The sequence below is a fragment of the Neomonachus schauinslandi genome, chromosome 6 (genome assembly GCF_002201575.2).
Source record: "Neomonachus schauinslandi chromosome 6, ASM220157v2, whole genome shotgun sequence".
NCBI lineage: Eukaryota > Metazoa > Chordata > Mammalia > Carnivora > Phocidae > Neomonachus > Neomonachus schauinslandi.
In genome coordinates, this window is record NC_058408.1 from 106,999,712 (window position 1) to 107,013,896 (window position 14,185).

Genomic DNA, 14,185 nt, shown 5'->3' on the forward strand with positions numbered 1-14,185 from the left:
AAATAAATAAATAAATAAATAAATAAATAAATAAATAAATAAATAAAATCTTAAAAAACCCCACTCATAAAACAGCCCTGGACACACCTGAGGGTACATACACGTCCAGAGGGCACAATATCATTCCCTCAAAATCACACCTTCTGCTCTGATTCTGACTCCTCCGCTGGCCTGGGCTAGATGGGATGCATGCATACATTCATTCATTCATTCATTCATTCATCGAGGCTTTAGTATGTTCAAAGCCCTTCACCATGTCCTTCGCCTTAATACGGACAATTCTATGACATGGGCATTATTAACCCCTCTTTACAGATGAGGACAGTGAGGCTCCAAGAAGCCAAAAATGAGTTCTCTGGGGTCCACAAGAGAGAGGACCTGGGGACTTGGAGCCAAAAATGACCTCCCTGAGCTCACACAGCTACATGTGATTTGGTCCCAATGTGTCCTCCTGGGCCACGCTGGCCCCTCTCATAATGGAGTCCTGCCCCCAGCCCCCGCCAAGCGAGCACCTTGCTTCACTCGTGCGCAGCACATACCACCGTCCAAGAGCATCTTCCTTCTCCTTTGCTTTTTTTATTGTTGTTCTCTCTCTTCCCAGTGAAAACCTAAGTTTACTTTTCTGTTCAATGACCACAGTTATTTCGAATCCCTGGAGAGGTGGCAGGTGCACAGCAGGGGTGCAGAGCAAAGGTAGGGAGTGAATGAATGAAATGGGAAGCCAGGTTTCCAGCAGCGTTCTGCCTGTCTCAAAACCCACACTTTCGGGACCCGGGGCTGGTTGACAGTCACCCCTTCCCCCAGGGCCTGCCTCCATGGTCCCTCCCAACTTTTCCCTTTGGGGACAGCTTCTCAAGAAGACTTCCTCAGCCCCCAGGGACCACCCACATCATGGTGGCTAGCAGATGCATTCAGCAAGTCAGCCTCCTCCACCCTCTTCTGTGACCAGGTGGCTTGTGGGAGAGCTGAGCGGCTGGGGAGGTGGGGATAGGGGGCCAGCCCAGCCCACTGGCTGCCTCTCCTAGGGACCCACAGCACCCACACACCCAACTTTTAAAGCCCAGCCGGACTCTGGAAAGGTGAGTTTCCCCAGACCCTCCTCTTGAGCCTCTCTCTGGGCACGGTGTCTCCCACCCCCCTGGGCCTTGAGGGAAACCTCCCCTGCGGGCCTCTCCCTGCTTCCCATCATGCTCTGGTTTGCAGCGTGCTCAGGAACAGAGCCACCCGTGGTTCCTGGAAGCCAGCAGAGGGATGCTGATGCTTTCTGCTCTATGAAGGCTGGGAAAGGCACGGGGAGGGCCCCAGAGTGCGGCCATCCCAGGGGCCCATGAGCTGGGTCTGGCTTGCTTTCTGAGCTCTCAGCCAAGGACTTCTCTTCCGGGCTCCCTGTCAGCGCCCATGACAGATACTCACCTGGACCTCCCACCCTGCCCCCCAACGGAACCAAGAGAGACCAAGTCCAAGGCACATTGTCCCCGTGACTGATACGGCAACGATCATTCATGAAAATCCACCCCTTGTCCACAGCAGGGCCACTTCCCTCCCAGCCCCTCCTGGAAGGGTCTCCAGGGCCACCGTAACTTCATCCCTCACAACAGCCACAGTATTCACCCCTGGCATGCACACGGGGCTGCCTGGGAGAGGCTTGCTCAGTAGCACTTATAACCACACACTCTAAGTGCCTGTCCTGCACTTTGTCCTGTATCTCCAGGGCAGAGTTCAGGCCTGACATATAACAGGTGCTCTGAAAACATGGCTGCTGAGTCAGTCTTGCAGAAAGGGTCCTGGCAACAGTGAAGAGAGGGGTTTGTCCGCAGTCCCAGTACTTCCGGGCTGTGTAACCATGGGCAGGTCCCTGTCCCTCTCTGAGCTTCAGTTCTCTCATCTGTATAGTGGAGATCAGAACTTGCAAACTCCTGGCCCAGAGGTCCCATCTACATTGTGGATGTGTTGTTTATGGCCCATTCAGTGCTTAATTTTATTTTAAAATTCATTCCCAACATTTTAAAATAGGGAGATTTCCATAAAACCTAAGGTTTTCAGCTTTTGTTGAAAAATGAGAAGATCTGGCTATACTGGGCCCCTAGTCTCACATATACAACTGGCTGGCCTGGGCAGCAGCTACCCCTTTAACAGGGGTGTTTGGACACAGCGCTGCCTCCCCTCACTCCCTAGAGCCTTGCCCAGTATGCTTCACTTGTATATGTCACTGCCTGGCCCCCATAGGCATCTGAATTTGTCACCCCTGAATGTCAGCATGACCTGTCTACTCTTTGGCTCTATGATACCTAAAGGAATCCTACGGGATCCCCAGGTGACAAAAAGCCACTTCAGCTGAGAGGAGCGAAACTGCTGTTTCTAAGGATGACACAGAGTCTATAAATAGCCTCAGAGCCAGGTGAGTGCTGACACCTGCCCAATCTCACCTGGGCCGGGAGTCCTCGAGGGCTGGGCATGTTTCCGTTCCGAGCTCAGCCCAGGGACTGTCCCTCCTCCTGATGCCACTGAGGACAGACAGTACAAGTAGGGATGACTTCACAGCTCAGCCTCTCCGGCTTGGGCAAGAGGTAGTGATGACATTTGATTTTCCAAAGAGGGTAGGAGTAACATGAGTGAATGAGGCCAGTTCTCAGTCTGGGGTCCTGGGGATGGGGGTACTGCACCATCAATGGCTCCCGGGTGCTATCCAATACTGTTAGACCTCAGCCTGGCCTTCAGGACCCTCTGTGATTGCCCCCTACCCACACCCCAGCCTTTCAGCTTATGGTCAACATTGCAGCCTTTCCTTGAAGGTACCCTGGCCTGCCTCTGGCTTATTCCCCCCCTGAAATCTCCTCTCCACATCTTTGTGTCTCTGCCCCTCAAATGTGGTTGTGTCTAGGCTGATCCTCCAGGCAGAAACCATCTTCCCTGTCCCAGTCCCACAGCCTCCTCTGGCTAACTCCTCAGCTTCTCTGTTGCTGTGTTGTCTGTCCCCGGCTTGTCTCTCTTGCCCTCCCCATCCCATTCCAAGCTCCATGATGGCAGTGGGAAGGGTCTGGCCTCTGCAGGACTCCCTGGCCCTGGAGTCAGACAGAGTCCTCCCAGCTCCAACACTCTAGCCCTGGGCAACTCACTCACCCGTCTCTTAGGGCTTTCCTTCCCCATCTGCAAAATGGAACTGCCTCCCAGGCTATGGGGGGAAACAGACATACTAAGGACTGGGGAAGGGCTCCAAGAACTAAAGGGGTTGAGTGAATAAAGGCAGCTCTTCCCTGGGTTAGGGCTGCTCAGGCTTCGCTGGGGTGGGGGATACACGGAGGCCCCCAGGAGCAGGCTTGAAGGACAACAGGGCACCACCTATCCACCTGGAGTAGCAAAGGGCTGTGTGAGCTGAGGACCTGGAACTGACATGGGGGGTTATTCCTCTCTTCCTCTTTCAAATCTACAGTATGCACTGATGCGGGGGGATCTGGGAGACTGCTCAGGGCCCAGATGGGGCAGGGAGCATGCCAGCTCCCCACTCATGCCCGTTCTACTCAGGGCACAAAATCATGAGAAAAGAGGAGACATTCCCCAGGACACAGTGAGGCTCCCTCCTGGGCTGGACCCTGGGGAGCCTCTGGGCTCCAGGATACAGCTGGAGCATCACTGAGTGACCAGGCTCCTCGTGGGCCAGGAATAGAGAAGGGGACTGTAAACTCCCAGAAAAGGGGCAAGCCAGAATTCTAATGAGCCTAGGACACGCTGACCTCATGAATTTACTCGTGCCAGCATTTTGCTGTCTGACCCCTTCCCAGGAGCTGATTCAGGTCTCAGCTCAAGCCCACTTGACTCCAAGGTTCAGCCCATACCCTCTTCTTGAGCCCCTTGGACCTCTGAGCCCCTGCAGCTGAGACCCACTGCTGTCTGTGCCCTAGACCTGAAGCAAAGACAGTCTAGACCCCATCCATCACCGACACTCATAGCACAGTGCTTAACGGTTGACACATGCCTCTCTCTCTTGTTTATTTTACCCTTGAAACAGACCTGGGAAGAAGCAGGGTAAGGACTACCATCACATCCTTATTCTCCAGAGGGGAAACTGAGGCTCGGAGAGGTCTGAGAAGATTGGTGCAGGCTGGCAGTGGAAGATGCGGGGTGCTCCTAGCCCTGAGCAGTGCCTTCCTCACTCTGGGTCCTTGTTTCCCACCTGGAGATTGCAGGTGTTAGCTGAGATGCCCTGCCAGGGCCCCTATTATTTACTTACTGTGGACCCCCCACACCTACCACACTTCTATGAAGCCCCCCTCAACATGGGGGGTAAATCCTCCTCACCAGTGTTCTCAGTTCCCCTTCTCTTCCTGTCTTACCTTTTCACCCTTCCTTGCATTCCCTATGGAATGGCCGCTGTACTGTTTCCTGCAGGTACATTCTTGGGGTGACTGCTGTGGGAGGGGAGCCAGCAGTCAGTTGACCCCGTTGCTGGGGACCAGGCCTGTTAGTCTATGGGGTTGGGGAAGGGGCATCGGACCCAACCCTGGTGGAGGGCTGGGGCCTGGCCAGAGCCTGCTGGGCACCTGCTCAGTTCCAGGAGTGTGGGAAGAGGATCTGGTGTCCAGAAGCATCTGGAGAAAGGGCCAGACTGGGACTAGGAGGCCTGTGGTCAGCAGGGGGGTGGTCTCTGCCTGCATCCTCCCGCACCTCTCACTCTGATCCACCTCTCACCTCCACCTTCTTTGTCTCTCACCCACCGTCTCTCTTGGTCTCTCTGTCTGCAGGGCCTATGGGTGGAGGGGAGGCCTATACAGAGGGCTCAAACGTAAATTTTTGTTATATTCGAATAAAAACATATGGATGCTCATATTTTGGAGTTAACCACGTTTTAGCATATTTCCTTCTCTCTTTTTTTAATCTGGGACCCTTACAAAGTGGAACCGGCCCCCTTTAGCCAGGTCGTGTCTGTCCCTCAGGTCTCTAGACCTTGGGAAACCCATTTAAAGGAGCTCACGCTCTGTCGCCCCAGCCTCCTGGCTGCGCCTCCCGCCGGGGCCGCCAGGGGTCGCTCGCGAACAGGCCCGGAGGGGACGGGCGGGGGCGGGGCCTCGAGGCCGGCCCGGCCAATAAAGGCGGCGACGCGCGGCCGTGGCTGACTCTGCCCTCTGCGCGCGCTTAACTGTCGCTTCCGTCGTCTCCGCTCCTATCGCCGCTCTCCCGCCCCGACCTGCCGGCGCGATGCTGGCGCTGCGCTGCGGCCCCCGCCTGCTCGGCCTGCTCCCGGTCCCGCGCTCCGCGCCGCTGCGCCTCCCCGCGCTCCGCGCTTGCAGCACCAGCAGCGGCGGCGGCGGCTCCCGGGACTCGTCCTCCGCTTCCCGGAACCCGCTCGTGTACCTGGACGTGGGCGCCGACGGGCAGCCGCTCGGCCGCGTGGTGCTGGAGGTGAGCGCACTGCACCCGGCCGCGCCGGACTGGGCGTGGGGGACGCGCCCGGCGCTGTGCGCGACTCGCTGGGTGACCTTGCCCCCGACACCTGGCTATGGGCCTCAGTTTCCCCATCACTAGAAGGGCGCATCAGATTGGTCTCTTCCGGTGTCCTCTCGGCACCTTGGAGGCGGGAAGGAGGGCAAGTGTGGAGGAGAAAGTTCAAGGTCAGGTCGTCGACTGTGAGAGCCCGGCCCTGCTGGCTGGCCCCGGGGTCGGGGAGAGGTCCTGAGACCTCGCGGGGTCAGCGCCCAGACCCGGAGCTCCGGGGCGGGTGTCGGGGTTCCCGGCAGCGGGCCGGCGGGGTGCGCTCACGCGGCGACCCTTGCATAATGCAGAGCCGGCCCGGCCCTGCCCCCTCGGTGGGACTCACCCGCCTCCGGGCGCTGGGGCAGGAGCCGAGGTAGTTTCTGGCAGGCCAGCCGGCCTCCTCTCGTGCAGGGCCCCCGGGGCTGACCCGGGACGGCCCCCCTGCAAGTCGGGGCAGTGTACCCGGGGCCCTTCACCCCAACTCCAACCCCCCCCCCACGCTCCCGGACTCGCAAAGTAAGAAACAAATAGGGGCAACAAACGGGGTCGGGGGGAAGCTCAGGTGTAGCCCTCAAGCCCAAGGCCCTTTTGAACAGAGACCTCCGTTAGTCCTCCGTTTCCTCTTCTGGAAAATGGAGACCACCCTCCTTCTCCCTTTTATTTTACTGGTTCCACACCAGGGTGGCTCTTGAACCTTGGAGGCAAGAGGCCTGCTTGGATGGGGCTCTGGTCTCCCCTTACCCACCCCCACCCCACTCCCCTGCCTCTCTAAGCCTGTTTCCCCTCTGCGCATTGAGCTTGGACTGGCCTCTCTCCTGGCCCTGAGTCTCTGATGCTTGGGGCCCAGCTGTAGTAGCTCTGCCAGTTTTGCCCCTGGAAGTAGGCCAGGATGGCACTGTCCTCTCTTCCGATAGATAGGGAAACCGAGGCTGCCTCCTCCCAGCCTGGTTTCAGGAAACAACTAGCAGAGATGATAGCTCCCTAGGCTGCCTCTGGGAGCCACAGGCATGGAAGGGGCTCCTTGGCCGCTGTGGGGGTTGGGTGGTTGAGGAGGTTCCCTCCGTCACCTGCCTCTGGACTGACCATCTTCTCTTGTCCCTCTTCTCGCCCCACAGCTGAAGGCAGATGTTGTCCCAAAGACAGCAGGTAAGACGGGGCTTGGGGCCTTCTGAGTCTGGTCCAGATGGAGGACAGAGGGGCCAGGCCAGGTGGGTGGGATGATGAGAGAAGTTGGGGCACAGAGGCCCGTGACCAGATGGGAATTCCACGTGAGGCTCAGCTGCTGGGTACCCTGGGCCAGCTTTCTGTCCCTCTCTGAGCCTCGGTGTTGGCCCTGCCCACCAGGCCAGTAGAGCCTTGGAATCAGTAGAAGCACATGTAAATTTCCACCAGGACCACTTCCTCCCCGCTGGTGCCCGATGGGGCGGTAGCTACACGGCCCAGGGACTCCCTGCCAGGAGCGTGTGCTCTTGTCTCAGTGCTTGGACACTGGGACACCGAGCTGTAAGAAGGAGGTGACTTGCCCCGGGTCACACAGCCAGAGCAGACCTAGGGAGCGGGCCTGGGGTCTGTCCACCCCCTGTTCACTTCCTGGGGGGTAGAAGGGTGCTCGCTAGAATGAGCAGTGACCCTGCAGTTGCGGCCTGGCCCTGTTGACCTGCCTCTTCCTTCAACCCTCAGAGAACTTTAGAGCCCTGTGTACCGGGGAGAAGGGCTTCGGCTACAAAGGCTCTACCTTCCACAGAGTGATTCCATCCTTCATGTGTCAGGTATGGTGGCCCTGTCTGCCTCGGTTCCCCGTCTGTGAGGGGGGGTGATAACAGGGGCCACCTTGTAGGGTGGTTGTGAGGATTAATGAGATACCGAAGGGAGAGCGATGGATTACTCTGTGGGCCTGTCTTCTCACCCAGAGACGGTGGAGCGGGTTGGGCGGCCCTGGCCCTTGAGCAACAGGGCAGTGGCAGGATGAGCTGGCTGGCGGAGCCTGTCGGAGGGACCGGCATTGAGATCTGGACGTGCACGGGGGCGGGGAGTAGATCTTCAGGCTTTGGAGGACCAGCGTATTCAGGCAGTCTCTGACCAAGTCCCCCTGTATGTCCCACTGAGCACTTGGCACGCTTGGCGTGGGAGATAGGGAGGGAGGGAGACAGCACCGACAAGAACGAACAGGTCTGGACTCGGAGCTTCTCCTTCTAGAGCGGGGCATCTTTCTTGGTTAAATGAATGTTCTTTAGTCCTGTGTGCTGCCTGTTTTTCAAAAACATCAGTAAGGCTGTGTCAGAAGTTTGGGGATAGATGTGGACAGCAGGGACTTCCCCAGGGGTCGAGACCCCAGCTGTGTGGGGGTCACCCTCTGTTAGGTTAGACCCTGCTAAGACAGGGGTTGGGGTCTTGAGGCCCACAGACCATAGAGGCAGGGGCATGAGTGTCATGACCTCTTTGAAGTCCTTCCAGCCCAGAATTCTCTCCCCCATTCCCTCCACTCCGACCTGGGGCTGTCATCCTATTGTGGTGAGTGGCAGTGGGTGGGGGCTGGGCCTGCTGACGTGTCGAATGTGGTGACTGCAGGGATGGGAAGGGAGGCTGTGGCCATGGGACAGGCCTGGCCAAGCCTGTGGCTTTCTGCCGCAGAGGCCCTCCCAGCTCTGCCCAAGGGAGGCTGTGGATGACGCGGGAGCTGGAGGGGCTGTCCTGAGCCAGGCTAGGGTCTTCCTCTGAGCAGCATCGGGCAGGGTGGGTCCTTCCAAGGCTGGAGGGCTCTCTGAGGCATGAGTTGGCAGCACCGGGAGGCCCAGGCCAGGGTTTTGAATCATCCCTGTCTCACGGCACCCTGCTGGCATTTGTGGGTGCTTAGGTCAGGCTGGTCGGGTCATCCCTGTCACCTGAGGATTATATCTCCATGAGACCTTGGCCAGGGGCTGCGGCTGGGGCTGACAGCCACTGGGCTCTTCTGGCCACTGCTCCCTTGGAAACCTCGGGCAAGCTGTGAGGAAGGATACTGGGCCTGGGGGGATTCCGTCCTGGGTCTGCAAGGTGTAGGGAGGCTACCGGGCCTGGCGAGGGGGGAGGTGCCCGGCAGGGAGTGGGGCTCAGCGTAGGGAACTGGCTCTGTGTTGCTCCCCCGACAGACCAGACATGGGCACTGGGTCCCTCCCCTGGCCACCTCCCTGTCTCCCCTCCAAGAGTTGTGGGTAGAAAACTAGGTCACTACCTACAAATCATCTCAGAATGGCCATTAGATCCTTTGAGAATCATTTAAAAAACTTGCCCAGATTAAAAAAAAAAGTGAATCATGTGAAAGGTAGGGTAGTTATTAATGGCAGAAAATATTGAAGCTTTATTTTTGCTTATTTTCCTTGTTATTTTATGAGTCCGGACAACCTTGGATGTTTTCTGACCCCTTGGCCTGCGGGGCTTCTGGCTGGGTGGGCCCCAGGTGGGTTGGGGGCCACCTCCCCGCGCCACGGCAGCCTCCCCCTGCCAGTTCTGGGGGGTGGCCGCTCAGAAGGTGCTCTGTGCTCACAGGCCGGCGACTTCACCAACCACAATGGCACCGGGGGCAAGTCCATCTATGGAAGCCGCTTTCCTGATGAGAACTTCACACTGAAGCACGTGGGACCAGGTGAGTGGGGGCCGCCGTTCCCCGGTCTGAATGCCCTGAGCTCGGCCCGGACGCTGCCATGCCCACCATGCCCACCATGCCTGGGAGGCTGGGACCGATTGCCCCATATCCGGTGATGCTCCTTCCCTCCTTCAGCACTCCAGGTTGGAGTGTTGGTTTTCCTGGAGCTTTGTCATGCTGAGCTCTCCATTTAAAAAACAAGCCTTCCTTTGAGACGCTGGGAGAGAAAGCCTTTCAGCAAAACCCAGCATTGTGTCACGTTTAAGACCCAAGATGCAGAGTGCCGAAGTCCCATTCTGGCCCTTCCACAGAGAGCTTCCACAAGGCCCTCTCGTCCCTGGGGCAGCACGGGTGGGCAGGCCCCGGGGAGCCGCTCGTCCTCTTCATGCTCCAAGACCGTCAGACCCCAGTGGCCTTGTTGTGGGGGGAGCGGCCGCTCTTGTCGGTAGCTTCCCAGTGAGGTGCCTCCTGGGGCAGCATGGCTTCCTCCTGCCTGTTTTTGCAGGTGTCCTGTCCATGGCAAATGCAGGCCCCAACACCAACGGCTCCCAGTTCTTCATCTGCACCATAAAGACAGACTGGTGAGTCCCCCGCCGTGGGCTGCAGGCCCGCTGGGCATGAGGGGTGGCCTGGCAGTCAGAGGAGGGTCTGTGTGCTTCTTGGGGAAGGTGGCGTGAGGCTGCACTGCGCTCTGGGGCAGGAGCCCTCAGCTGGGCTGTGTGGCCATGTGGAAGAAGGACCAAGTTTGTAAAAGGACTGAGGGAGAATGTGGGTTGTTCTTACAATTGTGTCTATGGTAGGCTTCCATTTGCTGTCAGCTGGAATTTTCTCCATGTGTTGTGCAAAAGGACTTTTACCACATACGTTTGGGACATGCTGCAGAACCTACCAGGCCTCAAGATGGCCTGTGGAGGCAGCCTATTTGCTTGGTTTAAACTGTTGTTTCCCGGCTTACCTCGAGCTTGGAACGCACCTTGGAGCTCTCTTGCCCACGTGCCTGTGGATCCCACCACCTAATAAGTTCCTCTGCCCAGAGTCACCTGTGTCCTAGCCCTGAGGCATATGGGCTTGAGGGGACAATAGCAGGCCAAGAGCTAATTTTTTAATAAAGCCCATTTCCTAGGACTTTAGGAGAGCTGAGTGGTAGGTGGATACCAGCTGTCTCTGGCCCCCAAGCCGGAAGGGACAGACATGTCAGGGCGTAGGCAGGCCGTTGGCTGGCTCCGCCTGTTCTTCGCTCCTTCCGCAGAACCCCCAGCAGGGCCTGCAGTGCTGCCCTTGGCTGTAACCAGTGTTGACCTTGCTGCCACTGGACTAAGCTGCCTTTTGGATTCTTGGAACTCTCTCAGATGGAGAGCCGTGCTTGCTATCTTGGCTCTTACCTTGCCACTCATGACCATTAAGATGGTCCTATTTACACGGACCTCTTATTTCTTGAGAGTAGTTGGATACCCTGTTCACTCCCTGTGCAGAACAAGAATAATTCACTTTCCATAGCTGAGGCTACCAGGATTCAGGTGAAGTGGCCCGGGGGCAAGGTCACACGGCAGGGCAGGCAGCACGTGCCCCGGAAGGGAGGGACCCTCTGGTGTATTTGGGGGAGCTCCGCAAGGCTTGATACCGGAGCCGTAAGGGGTGGGTCCAGACTTTCAGAGTGAGTCCCTTCCAGAATCGCTGTCTCCGATAAATAGTTCCATGACCAGGTGACAATGACATTGGGTGGCATTGCACTACTCATATTCTTCCCTGGCTCAACTCACAGGTTGGATGGCAAGCATGTCGTGTTTGGCCATGTCAAAGAAGGCATGGATGTCGTGAAGAAAATCGAATCTTTCGGTTCCAGGAGTGGGAAGACGTCCAGGAAGATCGTCATTACAGACTGTGGCCAGTTGAGCTAACCGGCCTCGGCCACAGGGTGCTGGGCTGGTAGTGGCTGCCCACGTGGTGACACACCGAGGCGGCCACGTCGGACGCCAGCAACAGTGCCCCGTCCGGTTGCCTGTGTTCATGCCGCTATCACTGTGTGCTGGAGGAAGGCCTCTGCGGAGCGTCCGCTCTCCACCGGGCTCGCCACGCTGCTTCCCCAGTGTCCGCCCTCCCTCACCGCCCCATTTCTGGACGAGTATCACGGACATGATGTCACCACTCCTCATCAGGCCTTCTCTGTGATCCCCCAGCCCAAGTTCACCCGTGCCTTGGACTTCGTGGGGTGGTGATGGCTCAGCTTTGGGGACAGGTTTCTGCCTTTTCCTCGGCCGAGCGGGGAAAGCCAGCTGCCGCAAAAGGGCCATTATATCTGGGTAATGACTTCTTCTAATTGGAATAATTTGACTAACAAGATTGCCAAGAAATGAAGCTGTGACACTTAACTACTCCGTGCCATGGCAGGACCCCAGTTGGTGGCCGAAGCCACAGAACCCCAGAGCCTGGCCTTTGGAACGTAGTTGGGGCTTTTGTGCACGGTCCTCGGCCACGGCATTTATCCCCGGCCACTGTGAATCCTCTTGGTTTGCTGCTGGGGTTTTTGAGGAAGGGTCCGTGGGGGTAGAAGCAGACGAACCTGGGAACAAACCCACTGCGTACTGTGCCTAGTCCGTGAATTGGTGAAGAATGGAAATAGCCCAAACGTGCTCTGGAAGAAAGCAAACATGTCTTTTCTGGAGGGCTTTGATTTTTGTGTGTTTAATATATCTACTGATTTTGTATGTAGTACACTTGTGGGACATTTATTTGTGTTCACTTGAAATGTGAAAATAAATCCTATTTTCTATGAAAGACTATCTGGCGTCTGGTGGTTTTAGGAAGCAGGGTTTATAACTCTAGTATTTGGAGCCAACCTTTATTGAGTTTCCGCACACATGTCTGGGCTATGCTGAGGGCTTCTACTTGGACTATCTCAGTTAATCACTCCAGCAACCAAGGACAGTATTGTTGTCATCCTCAGAGATGAGATGGTCTCAGACAAGCAATCTTAGCACCCACCGCCTGTCCGTGAGCACTGGCTGACTTTCCCCCGCCCCAAAATCCCAGCTCCACTTCTTGGTGACCCCGAGTCTGTTTTCCTCAGCTGCATAATGGGGTAATAGTAATGGGCCATCATTTTAATACACACTCGAGTGACAGGGATGATGACATTTCCCATGCGCCAGAGTCTTAGAGAAGGATCCGTATTCATCTAAAGTTAGGTGTGGAGTTGACTATCCTAGATTTGCCACTTAAACTTGGGATTCTAGGTGATTCTGAACTCACCGGGAAGGCAGACTGGGGAGTGGGAGAGCAGGATTCAGAACTCAAACAGCCCCAGAGATGGCACAGTCTGAGCGATAGAATAATCGCATTCTGTTCACAAGGTGAACGGAGTTACTTCACGGGGTTCCCAGAGTCCGATTATGTGCGCTTCCTGTCATTCTGAGGTCACAGTGGCTGGAGTTGGGTCACTTGGAGTCCTGGAGGGTTTCCATGAGGGCAGTTGCCAGAGTTCAGCTGCATGGACCGGGAGCTCAGCTAGCTTAGCAGTTTTTAAACAATTCTCAAGAGCCGTAGGGGTCCCCAGAACAAGGGGGAGACAAGGGACATGGGCCCCTAAGCTCCATTTTCAATCAGATACCCTCTTTCCTTATTGAGGCTCTACAAGGGGTTTCATTTGAAGAATGGGATCTTGAGCCCAACAGTAATCAGGATAATGGTGATAATAATTGGTGATTACTCATCCAGTCCAACATTTTACAGATCGGTGAACTGAGGCCCCAAGCGGGGTCACGATGTCACAGGCGACCCTGTGAGAACAGGGGTATAGTACCTGGGACGCACCAATCCAGAGGGCTCCCTGTGGGGGGCCTCTCCCAATGCCCCTTGGTCCTTCCATCCCCACATACAGAGCTCTTGTGACTTCTGAGGTCAAAGCCACAACTTCTGTCCCTGTGGAGTTTTCTCTTGACCTCTGGGGACTCTAGGGAAGCAGTGATGCCGGTGACAAGTGTGAGGGGCAGCCCCTCGAGTTGCGACCTGCTGGCCCCGTGGTGATTTCTGAGAGTCTCAGGGTCACAGAGCCTGTGGGGCTTGCGTCGTCGACTTCACAGAGCCTTTCCCTTTCCATGAATGGGGAGTGTGTGTGTGTGTGTGTGTGTGTGTGTGTGTGTGTCCCTCCAGAGGAGTGCAGTGTGGAGCAGGGGACTGGAATGCAAGAAATTGCCTAAACACGGAGTTTCCAGAAGACGGGGCCATTCACTGCACTGGCCAGTTCTCTTCTAAGCACCCCGCCCAAGGGCCTGGACCTGGTCTTACTGGATCAAGCGGGAGCCTGATACACAGGTAAGAGGGTGACTTGCTGGCACGTAGCACCTAATGCACGAAAGAAACGGTGAGTCATACACATGCTGTCGGATGTCATCGTGTGATGCCATGGGAGCACAGGGTGTAAATATCTGGAATATCCTTTTTCTGAGACAACACATGATAAGCTTTTCAAAATGACTTCGCTGAGGTGTGATTTGCACATAAGAGAACTCACACATTTTAAGTGTACAGCTCCATCACTTTTGACAAATTCACACACCGGATTAAGTTCTGGAGCATTTCCATCTCTCTGGAGCCGCCCCTGTGCGCCTTCCCAGGCAGCCGCTGAATCCTGTCACTGTATATGACTCTCGCCTATTCTGGGACTTGGTATAATATGGAGTCATGCAAGATTTGCTTTCTGTGCCTGACTTCCTTCGTGGAGCGTGTGTGAGAACATGGGAGAATTTAACGCACCTCTGGACTCTCGTGTGTTGCTCCATGAAAGGAATGTCTGTGAATGTTTCCCGGGTCTGGTGAGGCTGGAAACAATGCTTCTAGGAATCCTGGGGTGCTGATAAAGCACGCAGAGTCCTGGGCCGCACATGAGACCTATTGAATACAGATCTCTGTGGGTAGGATGTAGGAATCTGAATTTTAAGATAATAATTCTGAAGTTTGAGAATTTGAGCACAGGCCAGGGTGGGCGACATTCAAAAGGAAACCACTAGACCACTAGCGTCATTGGATACTTCTGGAAACACTTTTTGCTGGAAGCTCTGGGGATCTGGAGCAAGCCCTCCACTTACAAAAGGTGCC

At 56.1% G+C, this 14,185-nt stretch overlaps 1 protein-coding gene across 2 annotated transcripts; it reads left to right on the forward strand.

The window, feature by feature from the left end:
* The first annotated feature begins 5,126 nt into the window (after positions 1-5,126).
* On the forward strand, positions 5,127-11,863 carry PPIF (peptidylprolyl isomerase F). Of its 2 annotated transcripts, none has more exons than XM_021699637.1 (6): positions 5,127-5,397; positions 6,585-6,615; positions 7,150-7,238; positions 8,995-9,091; positions 9,597-9,672; positions 10,854-11,863. In XM_021699637.1, exons 1-6 carry the CDS (start codon positions 5,194-5,196, stop codon positions 10,987-10,989), a joined length of 633 nt encoding a protein of 210 aa, XP_021555312.1. In that variant the 5' UTR covers positions 5,127-5,193; the 3' UTR covers positions 10,990-11,863. The 2 variants fall into 2 exon arrangements, with proteins under 2 accessions (XP_021555312.1, XP_021555313.1); XM_021699638.1 differs by having other exon boundaries at positions 10,935-11,863.
* Positions 11,864-14,185: the final 2,322 nt, after the last annotated feature.

Bases quoted from the DNA above. Each gene is read 5' to 3' on its own strand.
- PPIF (XM_021699637.1), top strand. From the start codon at position 5,194: ATGCTGGCGCTGCGCTGCGGCCCCCGCCTGCTCGGCCTGCTCCCGGTC. The intron at 5,398-6,584 runs GTGAGCGCACTG...CTCGCCCCACAG, and splicing joins TCGGCCGCGTGGTGCTGGAG to CTGAAGGCAGATGTTGTCCC. The intron at 7,239-8,994 runs GTATGGTGGCCC...CTGTGCTCACAG, and splicing joins TTCCATCCTTCATGTGTCAG to GCCGGCGACTTCACCAACCA.